General features: G+C 46.4%; 1 protein-coding gene across 1 annotated transcript in view; it reads right to left on the bottom strand.

The window, feature by feature from the left end:
- ARHGAP20 (Rho GTPase activating protein 20) overlaps positions 1 to 8,916 on the bottom strand; it is a 97,489-nt gene extending 88,573 nt beyond the window's left edge. Inside the window, exon 1 of the mRNA XM_087821554.1 lies at positions 8,775 to 8,916. Within this exon, the coding sequence (XP_087677680.1) occupies positions 8,775 to 8,879 (105 nt within the window). The 5' untranslated portion in view covers positions 8,880 to 8,916. The remainder of the gene's footprint in view (positions 1 to 8,774) is intronic.
- Between the last annotated feature and the right edge of the window lie 3,367 nt (positions 8,917 to 12,283).

Genomic DNA, 12,283 nt, shown 5'->3' with positions numbered 1-12,283 from the left:
TACTACTTAAGTACCTGTGACTTGTGAATTTTCAGTTCATGAGTTACAACTTTCCATTCTAACTTGGAATGCTCAGTAATTCAAAATTAATAATTATTTTTTACACAAATGTGTATAAACAAGACTGTCCTTTAATTTTATAAAAAATACAACAGTCACAAAAAATTAATTTTTCTTTTTGCTATGTTAAAATGCACTATTGTGTTCACATTTTAAGTAAAAAAAACAAACCATGGAAGCACGTGTTGTTTTCTCTTTCCTTCATTCAAGATTCGTGGTATGAAATGTTTACTGAATGGAGGACTTTTCAGCTGGGTTTCCCACACGATTTTCTGTGGTGGAGTCAGCTGAGGCACAGCATTCGGTGCACCCATACAGAACTTGCAAACATGGTTGAGTTTGGAGAATAGGCCCAGCTTCCCAACAGAAAGCACGACTGAGACATCAGCATGGAAAGCAAGCCTTAAACAGAACCACCTTTTGTTTACATACAACATGGAAATGATTGATACCAAGCATAAAAATCACACATTTCTGAAGTCGTTAGACCAATGACTGTGTCATTGTCACTATTAGTCAATATTTACTGGGATGGTTAATTTTATGTGCCCATTTGAATGGCCATGAGGTACCCAGGTGAAACATTATTTCCAGGTATGTCTGTGAGGGTACTTCTAGGTGAGATGAGTATTTGAATCACTGGACTCAGTGAAGCAGATTGTCCTCCCCAAAGTGTGTGTGGGGGGGCATCATTCAATCCTTTGAGGGTCTTTCTAGAACAAAAGGTGTAGGAAGGAGGAATACTCCGCACCCCCCCCCAACCCCTCACTCTTGAGCTGGGATGTCTCATCTCATCTTTTTTTGCCCTCAGGAAAAGGTGGTGGTGAATTACTCTGTCTGCTTTCCTGGGTCCCCAGCTTGTAGATGGCAGATCACCAGACTTCTATTGGTCTGTTTCTCTGCAGAACCCTGAGGAATACATTTACCTACTGGCAACAATGAACATAACATTCAATGGTAGATGGAGAGGGTAGAGGCTCTATTCCCCAAAGAATAAAATTACTTCTCGGGAGAAAAATGTGTTTTTCTCAGCTGATTACATATAATTCAGATCTACTCTCTCCTACATCTTATGTTGCAAATAATAACAAATACATCTGTGGTCCAATCGGAAAGAAAAATAAGAGTTGGAAAAGCTGGGTTCCAACTCCAGCTCTGCTGCTTACTACACGTGCCCTTGGCAAGGCCCAGTTCCTTTACCTGCCCCAGATAATTTACGTGTATTACATATAGTTAGGCATTCACTTAAAGAGTTTTTTAAAAACTTCCTTTACTATTCCATAAACGACAAACAGTAAACTCTTTCTGCTCAAGTTGTTACCTTTGGATATTTGATATTTATGACCTTCAAGCGTGACTGCTTTGAGGGATAGTTTTACGGACTGATTGTTTGTGCTCACCCCCAAATTCATATAATTCATTTTCTAACCACCAATAGAATGATATTAGCAGGTGGGGGGTCTTGGGGAAGTGATTTGGTTTAGATGAGGTCACAAGAGTGGTGGCCCTGTGATGAGCTTGGAGATATCCAGCTCCAGCTCCATCTGGCTGCTTCCCCTTCCCCTTTTGCTCCCTCCTTCCTCCCTCTTTCTTCCTTCCTCTTCCTCCCTCCCTCCCCCACCCCATCCCCACATGTGCAGCAAAAAGATGACCAACTGCAAACCAAGAAGCAGGCTCTCCCCAGGAACTGAGTTAGCCGGCTTCCAGGTGATGGGAATTCACAGCATGCAGAGCCGTGAGAAAGAAGTGTCTGTCGTTTTAAGCCACCCAGTTTAGGGCACTTTGTCACGGCAGCCCGAGCTGAACAAGACAGAGGGCATTCACTCATTCGCATGTAAATGTTCTAGTATCAAATTCCAAGAACTAAAACTCTTTTTATTGCTTTATACCTCCTTTCACCTGGAAAGGATACTAATGGTTTCTGTGCTTTTTTCCAGAAGTGTTTTCATATATTTTCTTCTTCTGACCCATAAAAAATCACCTTGTGAGATATACAGCATATGGATTATTACACCCATTTTACAGACAGAAACATAGTACAGTCAGAAGTTCAGAGGTCATACCAGTGATAGCAGAGGCCATTTCTGATCAAGTTAATTCAGTTTTTGAGAATTCCAGACTCCTCTCGGCCAAAACAGTCTCGGGTCCCCGATTTTGCGCCACTCACTTTGTGAATAAACGCCAGGAAAGGACTCGGTAGGACACTGGTTTAACCATAATATTCTTCTCAGTATTAAAGAATAAAACTAAAGCTTACTCACCAAGATATGTCATTCAAAGCCCAGCACAAGACACACCCATGGCCAAAGTCAGCTCTCAGGGGTGTTCTGTAGTGAGTTGCTATAAACAGATTTGGACTTGGAGAATGTAGACAAAAAAGACAGAATGAAGGACACACAACAGCAGCTGCCACATTTTAAAATGTTGGAGCTATTTTAAAATCCTTTGCTTTGACTTACTTTCTGTGCCTGTCTGTCTTCCCTATCCCAATACGTAATCATCTTACTCAAAGAGTTTCCAATTGGTACATGAAACCAAAGGGTCAGGGTGCTTGAGTATGACACAAATTATCCCTGCCTGGAATTATTCTAATATGTGCTTCCACTCCATTTCACACAAACGTTTCTGATTGCATGTGGATATCCTTGAAGATGCATTATCCAGAATTCTACCAGGAATGGGTTATCTACATGTTGCTGTTATGTTTTAGAGCCACATTTTAAGAAATTAATGTTCAAATCTATTTGTGCATTCTTTAGAAGAGCCTCAGTTGATGAAAAATCTTTGATTTTTGGAAATAGTGAAATCATCTGACTATTAAGTAAAGGTGGATGAATCAACTAGGTAATTCTGCTTGGGGTCAAATGTGGCTGTAAAATAAAGAAACTGACTTCTTATACAGCATCTACAATCTAATGCTCTTTTCTATCTTGGGACCTTTGAACAATCACTCCCAGTTCTGGAATCTTTATATAGCATGCTCTTTGTAACCCAGAGAAGAGTCAAGCATCACTTTGAAGGGGCCTTCCCTCAACATCCTAATGCCAGAGTGGTCCAGCTTCGTATCCACATTTGTGTAAATCAGTGTCATGTTTGTTTCTTTAATAAGTTATTACTGGTTATGAATTTTTAAATTATTGTTTTTGTCTCTTCCTCTCAACCTGTGCTGTTTATTACAGTACCCACTAGACACATGTGGCTATTTAAATTTAAATTCAAATAAATTACAATGAAGTAAGATTAAATTTTAATAAAATGGCCAATCAGGTTTCACGAAAATTAAGAACTCTGTTCTTTAAAAGACACTGTTAAGAAAATGACAAGCCACAGAATGAGAGAAAGCATTTGCAAAAGCACATATATGATAAAATAGTTTGAATCTAGAGTATATAAACAACTCTCAAAACTCAATAATAAGAGAACTAACAACCCAACTGAAACTGGGCAAAATATTTGAATACACACCTCACTAAGATAACATATGGGTGACAAGTAAGCACGTGCAAAGATGCTCAGCTAGTCATTAGGGAAATGTAGATCCAAACCACGAGGTACCACTTTATACTCTCCAGAATGATTATGACAAAAAAAGACAGATAATAAGTGCTGGTGAAGATGTGGAGAAACTGGACTCTTACACACTGCCGGTGGGAATGTCAAACCACTTTGGAAAATAATTGGACAGTTTCTTAAGTTAAACATACACCTAAAATATGACCCAGCCATTCAACACCTAAGTATTTACCCCCCAAAATGAAAGCATAAGTCCATACAAAACCTTGTACATAAATGTTCACAGAAGCTTTATTTGTATAGCCAAAACCTGGGACTAATCAAATGCCCATTAATAGGTGGATAAACAAACTGTGGCTTATCCATATGAAGGAAAACTAGTCAGCAATGAAATGAACTACTGATACATGGAAAAACAGGGATGAATCTCAAAGTAATTATGCTGAATTTAAAAAGCCACGCAAAAAAGATTGCACACAATGATTCCATTTATATAAATTTCTTGAGAATGCAAATTAATCTATAGTTGCCTAGGAACAAGGAAGGAACAAAGGGCTTAGAAAGGGACATGAGGAAGCTTTTGGGGGATGATAAATATGTTCATTATCTTGACTGTGATAATGGTTTCACAGGTGTATACATGTGTCAAAACTTAATGATTTTATACTTTAAATATATATAATTTATTGTATGTAAATTATACCTCAGTGAAGCTGTTAAAAATTTTTAGTTTTTCAGTTGTACCAGCCACATTTCAAGTGCTCATTAGCCATATGTAGCTAGTACCTACCGAACTGGACATTGTAGAGAAAGGGCAGTTCCATCAGCATAGAAAGTTCTGGCCAACAGTGATGGTCTAGACCAGGGGCCAGCAAACGATACAGCAGGGACCTACCATCTGTTTTCTAAATAAAGTTTTATTGGAACACAGCTATGTCAAATCATTTACATATGGTCTCTGGCTGCTTTAGTGCCACAACGGCAGAGTGGATGGCTGCTGCAGAGACTTTATGGTCTATAAACCTAAGTTAGTTACTATCTGGCCCTTTAAGAAGGTCTGCTGACCCTGCTCTAAATCATAAACTCTGACTGCAAAGGCCACTATCTGTCCTGTTCACTGCTGTACATAACCCAACTGGTACTGAGCACCTGACATACAGCACTGTCCTAGGCGCTCGGGAGGCACCCTTGAAGAGCACAGATAAGGTTATATTCTCACGGTTTTCACAGTCTCATGAGGGATTCAGGTAACATAACAAGGAAACAAGAAAGTATCAGGCAAGGATGAAATGCTAAGATGAAAATAAAATAGAAAGTATAGAGATGAGTGAGGGGCAACTTCCACTTGGGTAGTTAGGACAGGCCCCTGGGAGGACCTAAGGTCTGAACAGTAGAAGAGAGTCGATGCTGCAAATACTTGTGGCAGAAGCAGAGGGAAGAGCAAATCCAAGGCCTCAGAACTGGAATGAATTTGATGACTGGATGTTTGAAAAGGAAGGCCTGTGTGGCTGGAGAACACAAGGTGGCAAAGGGAGAGGAGGTTGCATAAGTAGAGACCTAAGAGAAGGAGTCTGAATCTCACTCTAAACGTGATGGAAAGTTGCCCTAGCCAGTTTGGCTCAGTGGTTAGAGCAGGAACTTGACCTCGCACCTATCGATGTGTCTCTCTCACGTCAATGTTTTTTTTCTCTCTCTCTCCCTTCCGCTCTCTCCATTGAAAAGCAATGGAAAAAATATCCTCAGGTAAGAATTAAAATAATAAATAAATAACAAAATAAATAAATATGATGGAAAACTACTACATGTTTTTAAGCATGTGAGCAACATGATCAATTTATATTTTTTAAGATCACTCTGGTGCTGTGAAGTGGAGACTGGACCAGGGAAGAGCAAGAAAGGTGTTAAGACAAGTGAGGGGGTTTCTGCAAAGGTACAAGTGAAAGATGGTGGCGGTCTGGCTTGGACTCAGTGGCAGCAGCGGAGATGAAGGAGAAATTCGAAATATGCTTTGAAGCAATATTTGGCTGGCCTTTCTGATGGTGGCTGTAGAGTGAGGAATTGGGAGGAACTGAAAATGAGTCCTAGATTTTTGGCTTGAACAACTGGGACACAGGAGTATGATTTATAGATATGAGGGAAATTACAAACAATAATAGTTAACATTTATTGAGGGCTCATTATATGTCAATATTCACTCAACTCCACATTTAATTTTCCCAACAAGCTTGAGGAGGTAGGTATTATTATTATCTTCACTTTACAAATAGAAAACTAAAAAGGTTAAGTAACTTACCTAGGTCCGAAATCTAGTACCAACACAATGGAGGCTCGAACCTAGGTCATCACACTCTAAATTCTACCACACTGTTCAACACTGCCCCAGTGACAGTAGTTGCTGAGAATATGGCCTGCATTCTAGGCAATGGCAGTCCCACTGGGTTGACAGGCTCTCAGGATGACTAACTCGAAAGATGCTATTTTTCGTAAACTATTAATTTAAGATCACCTTATTTTCACACAGTACAAGATATAATTGTCATCTATGTACGTTTTCCTTAGCATTATCTCTTTGATTCCCATTTTACAAATAAGAAAACTGAAACATATTAAGTGATTTTCTCAAGATCATCGAGAGAGTTAACAGAGCTAGAACTAAAAGCCCCATGAACTTATTTCATACAGCAGTGTGGCCAGTGAACTTGCCTTTAAAAAATCTGACCAGTAAAAGTAAGAAACACATTTTACATCACTCCCCAAAACACACATACATATATGAAATGGAAAAAGAAGTTATGCAAAACAGCCCTTATCCTTACTAATGTACTAATATTTTATTTTCTATTTCATTTTTTTAAATGTTGATTGTACATGGCATTTAAACATTGACCAAGCCTTAGTAATTAACATTTCAACCACACAAGTAGACTTTTTTTTTTTTTTTTGAAATGTCTCATGACTCACGAAGACTACCAAGCTCCAAAAAGGCAAGATGAAACACAAAAAAGATCAATCTGGTGAGTATTTGGGATACATGAAGACTCGTTCGTAAGAGTAGCAATGACAATGACTCTATGAGCTACACTGTGGAAATATTTTACTTTCTTTTGCTAACATGGAGGTCTGAAATCAAACTGATATGCCTATTTATGTTTAAAATAAGCAGAGATTCACTTTTCTGGAAAACATATTAAAAGCAAAATAAAACAGTTCTTCAACCTCACCCTTACTCCAAAAGGGAGTAAAAAGCTGTAAAATGACCAGATTGGCAAAATCTATTCCCTTTCAAAAATAAATAAATAAATCAAAAATAAAAATAAAAAGGAAAAGGAAAAGCCTAGATTGGCAATATGACAACCCATTACGGTTATAATGGACAGCCCTGGTAAGGACAACGGCCTACGAGGCAAAGCCACCTTTCATTTATTTGACAAGTGCTACCTTGGCAATGGCCAAGCCCCTCTAATGCTTTCTCCCTTTGCCGGCATGTTTAAGCTTAATTACCCTCAGTAAAAAAGGGTATGAATCTTTGATTTCCCCCAATTCCTTAAGTTTACAAGGATAAAAACTGCTTTAAAATCTACAATTTCCGAACATTCATTCAGCTTCCCAAATGTAGTGTCAGCCTGGTAAATGCGCGCACACGCGCGCTCCCTGCATCTCTGAAGGGTAAAGGGGACAGCCACACGCCGCAGTCTCATACATCAACAGCCGAGCCGACAGCACAGCCGATGACACATCGTCAAGTTCGCTTCCAGGTGGCTCTGCGGCCGGTCCAGGTCCCCGGCGCCCGGAGACGCGCCTGCGCTCGGCGCACCGGTCCCACCTCGCGGCAGCGGGCCGCTGGCCAGCCCAGAACGCGGGTGGTGAGGGTCGCGCGAGGCAGCGAGACAGGACGGTCGGGGCGCCGGCGCGACCCCTTGCTGCTCTCAGCATATAAATGCAATGCATGAAGGCAGCTCTTTAAAGAGTTAGAGGATCCCTCCAATCCAATGTTTCCAGGGAAGCTGGGAGGGAGGGAACCGCCAGGACAGAGCAAAAAACCCCCACAAACGGCCAAATATCGGAAGGTCCTGGGGGGGGGGAGGAGCACGAGCAGAAACACCCAATAGCTAGAAACACCCAAATGGGTGCCTCGGAGGGAAGGCAGAGGCCGCCGCTGGCGGCCACGTGCACTTGCTAAGGGGCCGGCTCCAAAGAAACCGGGCCGCACGGGAAGGAGCGCGCCGCGCCGCGGCCGCGTCCCTCCCAGCCGAGCGCTACAAGTTGTCCCCGCATCCCTCCTCCCAGCTCTGACAGGGAACACGCGCGCCGCCCCCGCGTCCACAGCTATACCCCCCAGGCCCCTCTCCAGCACCCCCAAGTCCCAGGGCTAGGGGACCAGCGCAGGGCGAAGGCCCCTGGCCTCGGCACACTCGACCCCGCACCGCAGCCCACCGGCCCCACCCAGTCGGGTTCTAGGCCGAACCAACCGAACCGTCCCGCAGGGCCGACCGTTAGCATCCCAAGCTTACCTACACGTCTGACCGTCACCTCGGGAGCCCGCGTCGTTCCATCTGCGCCGCGCTGGGCGCAAACCCCCCTCCCCCGCCCCCGGCCCAACCCTAAGGCTCCCGGCTCAGCCCAGCCCCGCGGAGCTGTCGCGCCGCCCCAGCCAGGTGAGGGGCCTGAGCCCCGCGGGCGCGCAGCCCCGCCACCTACCTTCCGGATCGCGGGTTGCGGCGCCCCGCAGGACGCTGCCAGCCCTCCCGAACTCGGAGCTGACCCCATCGAGGGACGGTGAGTGTCCGGGGGACCTCGGGGGAGACTCGGGGGCTGAGCACCCCGAGGGGCGGGGGAAAGGCTCTGCCCCAATCTGGGGGCCCGCGCCCCGGCGGGGGAGCGGGGCTGCGGCGGGCCCGGCCGCGGATGGAGATGAGCAGGGAGGCTGCTGGCCCGCTGCCGGAGTGATTACGACTCTAGATGCGAAAGGTAGTAGCGAAGGGTACCGGGGTGATTGGGGAGACGGCGGTGAGGCTGGAGTGAGGACGAGTAAGGCGGGAACGTTCTAGAACTAACGCCGCGGGGCCGCGAGCCCCGAGCGTTAAATCCCCGCAGCGCCCAGCTCCCGCGCCCCGGTGCCGGCGCGGAGGGCGCGCGGCGAGGGGGCTGCTGCTGCTGCGGCAGGGGCGGCGGCGGCGCGGGGCCCCGCTCGGCGTCCTCACCTTCTTGGTGCCGGGGCCTCCCGCGATCCAACACATTCCTGTCAGGGAGGAGGAGCGCCCCGGCTGCCCCCCTAGAGTCTCCTGCTGGGGGGACATCGCTTCCATGAAGAAGACTTTCAGGCTAATCCCGGCCCAGGAGGAGGCTACGCGGTCCTATCCGCGGGACCGCGGCCGGAGGGGCGAGGACGCGCGGGGCCCGGGCGGCCGCCGCGCTCAAGCCGGGCGCCAGGCTCCGGGCGAGGACAGCGCGCCTCCCGTCGGGGCCATGTACCGCCGCCTGCGCTGCACGCCGCGGGCTGGAGGCGACTGCAGCGCGGCCCGCCCGCCTGCGCCCGCCGCGGCCCGCCCCGCCTCGGGCCCGCCCCTCCGCGCCGGGCGCCCCGCGCCGGGCCCGCCCCCGGCCGCCTCCCCCCAGCGCCGGCGCTCCCGCGGCGGCCCGGCCTGCGGCGCTGCGGCGCGGCGCTTTCCTATATAAACCCTAGGGCGCCGGCGACCGACTGACCTGCTCGGTCCGCCGCTCGGGGTGGGTGCAGCCCGCAGGAGCTCAGGGGTTGGTGTCACGGACCGGGGCCTTTGGAGCACGGACACGCGCCTCTCCCGCCGCCCAGCCCGCTCGCTCCGACCCATCCCTTCCCGCGCTGCGCCCGCGGGGGATGGCGCCGCTGCAGCGCCCGCATTCGCGCAGCTGGGGCCACTTCTGCCGGAACGCAGGAGTTGCAGGGATTCCTGCCTCGCTTTCGGGGGACTGCAGAGGGGTCTCCCCACCCTCGTCCCCACCCCCACCCCGGAGGCCTGGGGACGGAGTTGCACGTCGCAGAGCGCCGCGGCTGCACGCATTTGGAAGCCCGCGGCGTCGCCTGACCTCTTGCGCAATCCCGAGCTAGCCTGCCTGGGTCGCCCTCCTGGGCTTCTGCAGCCCGGCTCCGCAGCCCCCGCACCATCTGCGCCAGCGGTTTCCGCTGGCTGCGCGCCGCGGAGACGCGGGCAATGGAAACGCGAAAGCGCCTTGAAGGAACAGGCAGGCAGAGGGAGGTCTGAAATTTGGCTCAGCTGTTGAGCGGGCTACAATAGGTGGAAGTGTTTATCAGATATCTGCGCCCAGAGCATAACTTCCTGTCGGCCCAAATAGTGGCAACATTTTTTTTTTTTAAGGCCCAAGAATAATCCGAGGGCGGGATTTGGAGCCGCGCGCTCCGGACGGGCTAGCTGGCGCGGGTGCTTCGGTAGGTGGCACGCTTCCTTCGGAGCCAGGCCTGCGTGAAGGGCGGATGAGCGGTGAAGGACACCACTCTAGGATACTAGGTTGTTGAAGGAGGTTTGTTTTCGTGGTAAGCAGGAAAAAAAATCGAGGTTCCTGCCGGATTGGGCTGTTATCAGGACAGGTTGTAGAAGAATGGGGCTCTGTGGCAGGCTCTGTTCCAAGCAGGAGATGGTGCCCAAAGCACACCCACCCACACGCTACCACCGCCACCAAGCCCCAGAGTTGTTTATTGTGGAAGCAACTGTCAGAATAATGTTACAGCCCTTTTTAAGCCTTGTCCACATCACATTGTTCAAAGTAGGCTTACACAGTCTTTATAAGTCATGCACGTATATATAGTCATACAAGTCATGCTAATATATATATATTTTGTAACCCTCTTTTTGCTGCTTAGACCCATGTGCAGTCACAGCACTTTGCACCCACCATAGAGTTTATCGTGAATTTTACACTGCAGAGGGTTTTGCAGTTCCTTTCATTCCTGGTTGAAGTCATCCTATTACGATTCCGATCATGAATGGACAATCCCAATTTTCCTTACTCTGCTTGATTTTTTTATTCCGATAACTTAGGTCCTTTTAATAATTCATGTAATTTATTTATTATTAATGTTTATGACCTGTGTCTCTGTATGCCAGACGTCAGGAACCTTTTGTTTTTTTTTGTTGGTGTTCACTGTTGTATCCCAAGTGCCCAGGGCAATGCCTGGCACAATAAATGTTTGTTGGTTAAGTGAATGAATGACACACACGTACAAGCGAGGTAGCTGCAGAAGGGCCAAGCTAGAGTTGGTTGGTTCATTCCGAGAGCCCCATGCATTATCAGGTGTTTCTTTTGAGATAAATACTTCACGCTCCAAACCAAAGTATTATTTATGCTGCTTGTATGGAAAACTCATTTTCACTTCTTAATTTGGAAGTGCTTTTATTTCGAACTCTGTTAGTTCTGATTTGCATAGAAAACAATCCTACCGCTCTCTGATAAGGAGTTTTGCAGGAGGTCTCACTTCCTAAAGAAAATTGAGTTGGTTCAGATTAAATTATCACCAGAGTAATGTCTTAAGAACACAGATCTGATCCCATCACTCCCCTGCTTAAAACCTTCTTTGGCAACTTGTGTCTATGGAATAAATTTCAAGTGCCATAGTATGACGTTCAAGGCTGCTTACAATCTGACACCTTCATCCTCACTTCTTTCTCTTACCATCTCTTTCCCCTCTTCGAGTCTCTCCCAGTTCTTTGCCTCATTGAGCTATTTGCACTTGCAAGAACTTGCCTTGGCCCTTCATGACTTTGAACTTGCTGTTGCCATAGCCTAGGATGTTTTTCTTCTGTATTTTCCAACTCCTATTGCTTTACACTTACTTGTCTAGTGAATGGTGCCTAGTAAATATCAAGTAGCTATTTGTTGAGGAAATAAATCTTCAAGACTTACATCAACAATGACTTCAGGACAATCTTCCTGACTTTCTCTTTACCTAGCTACCTCCACACACCAAGCACACACAGGGTTAAGTGTGCCTTCAGGTGTAGTAACAGATAACATTTATTTAGTGCTTACTTTATAGTAAACACTGTCCCAAAGAGTTTACACATGTTAATTCACTTAAATCTTCATATTAATCCTACCAGGTAGTATTCCCCTATACCCCACTTTACAGATTGGAAAACCAAACCACCTGTTAAATAAGTTGCTAGTAAATAGTGAAGCCAAGCTTGGGAGGTGGAAAGTCTGTTCCAGAACCAGTGCCCTTGTCCACGTGGCTGTACCGCCTTTCCTGTGTATATTTCCTTTTCTTTGTCGTACATATTACACTATATTTGTTTTACTTGCCTGTAAGCTACTTGAAATTAATGATTGTGTTTTATTAGTCTTTACTTCTTTCTGCTGGGCGCACAAGTATGCTCTCAATGATTATTTTTTCAATGACTTAGCCTTGAATGAATGAATTATTAGAAACAACCGTCTTCATTATGCTGTACAGTTTGAGGAAGATGCTCTGATGGGGGAAAAATCCTGGACTAGCCCTATTATTCTATAGGCAGTGAAACCATTTTCTCTGAACTGGGAATGTTCTGTTGTAGAAAATGATGATGCCATAAGACAGAAGTGATGACAAGGCAGTTGGAAGAGTGTTGCCCATGTCTGATACAAGCAGGATGCATCCAGAATATCTTGAAACAAACTCTAAAGCAAAGTACTAAGAATAGCAGCATTAAACAGCTGGGAAAAACCAATGGCAGATCTG

This window comes from Miniopterus natalensis, chromosome 11 (genome assembly GCF_054644295.1).
Source record: "Miniopterus natalensis isolate mMinNat1 chromosome 11, mMinNat1.hap1, whole genome shotgun sequence".
In the NCBI taxonomy this organism is placed as follows: Eukaryota; Metazoa; Chordata; class Mammalia; order Chiroptera; family Miniopteridae; genus Miniopterus; species Miniopterus natalensis.
Note: the sequence above shows the minus strand (reverse complement) of the source record. Positions and strands in the feature narration are given on the sequence as shown.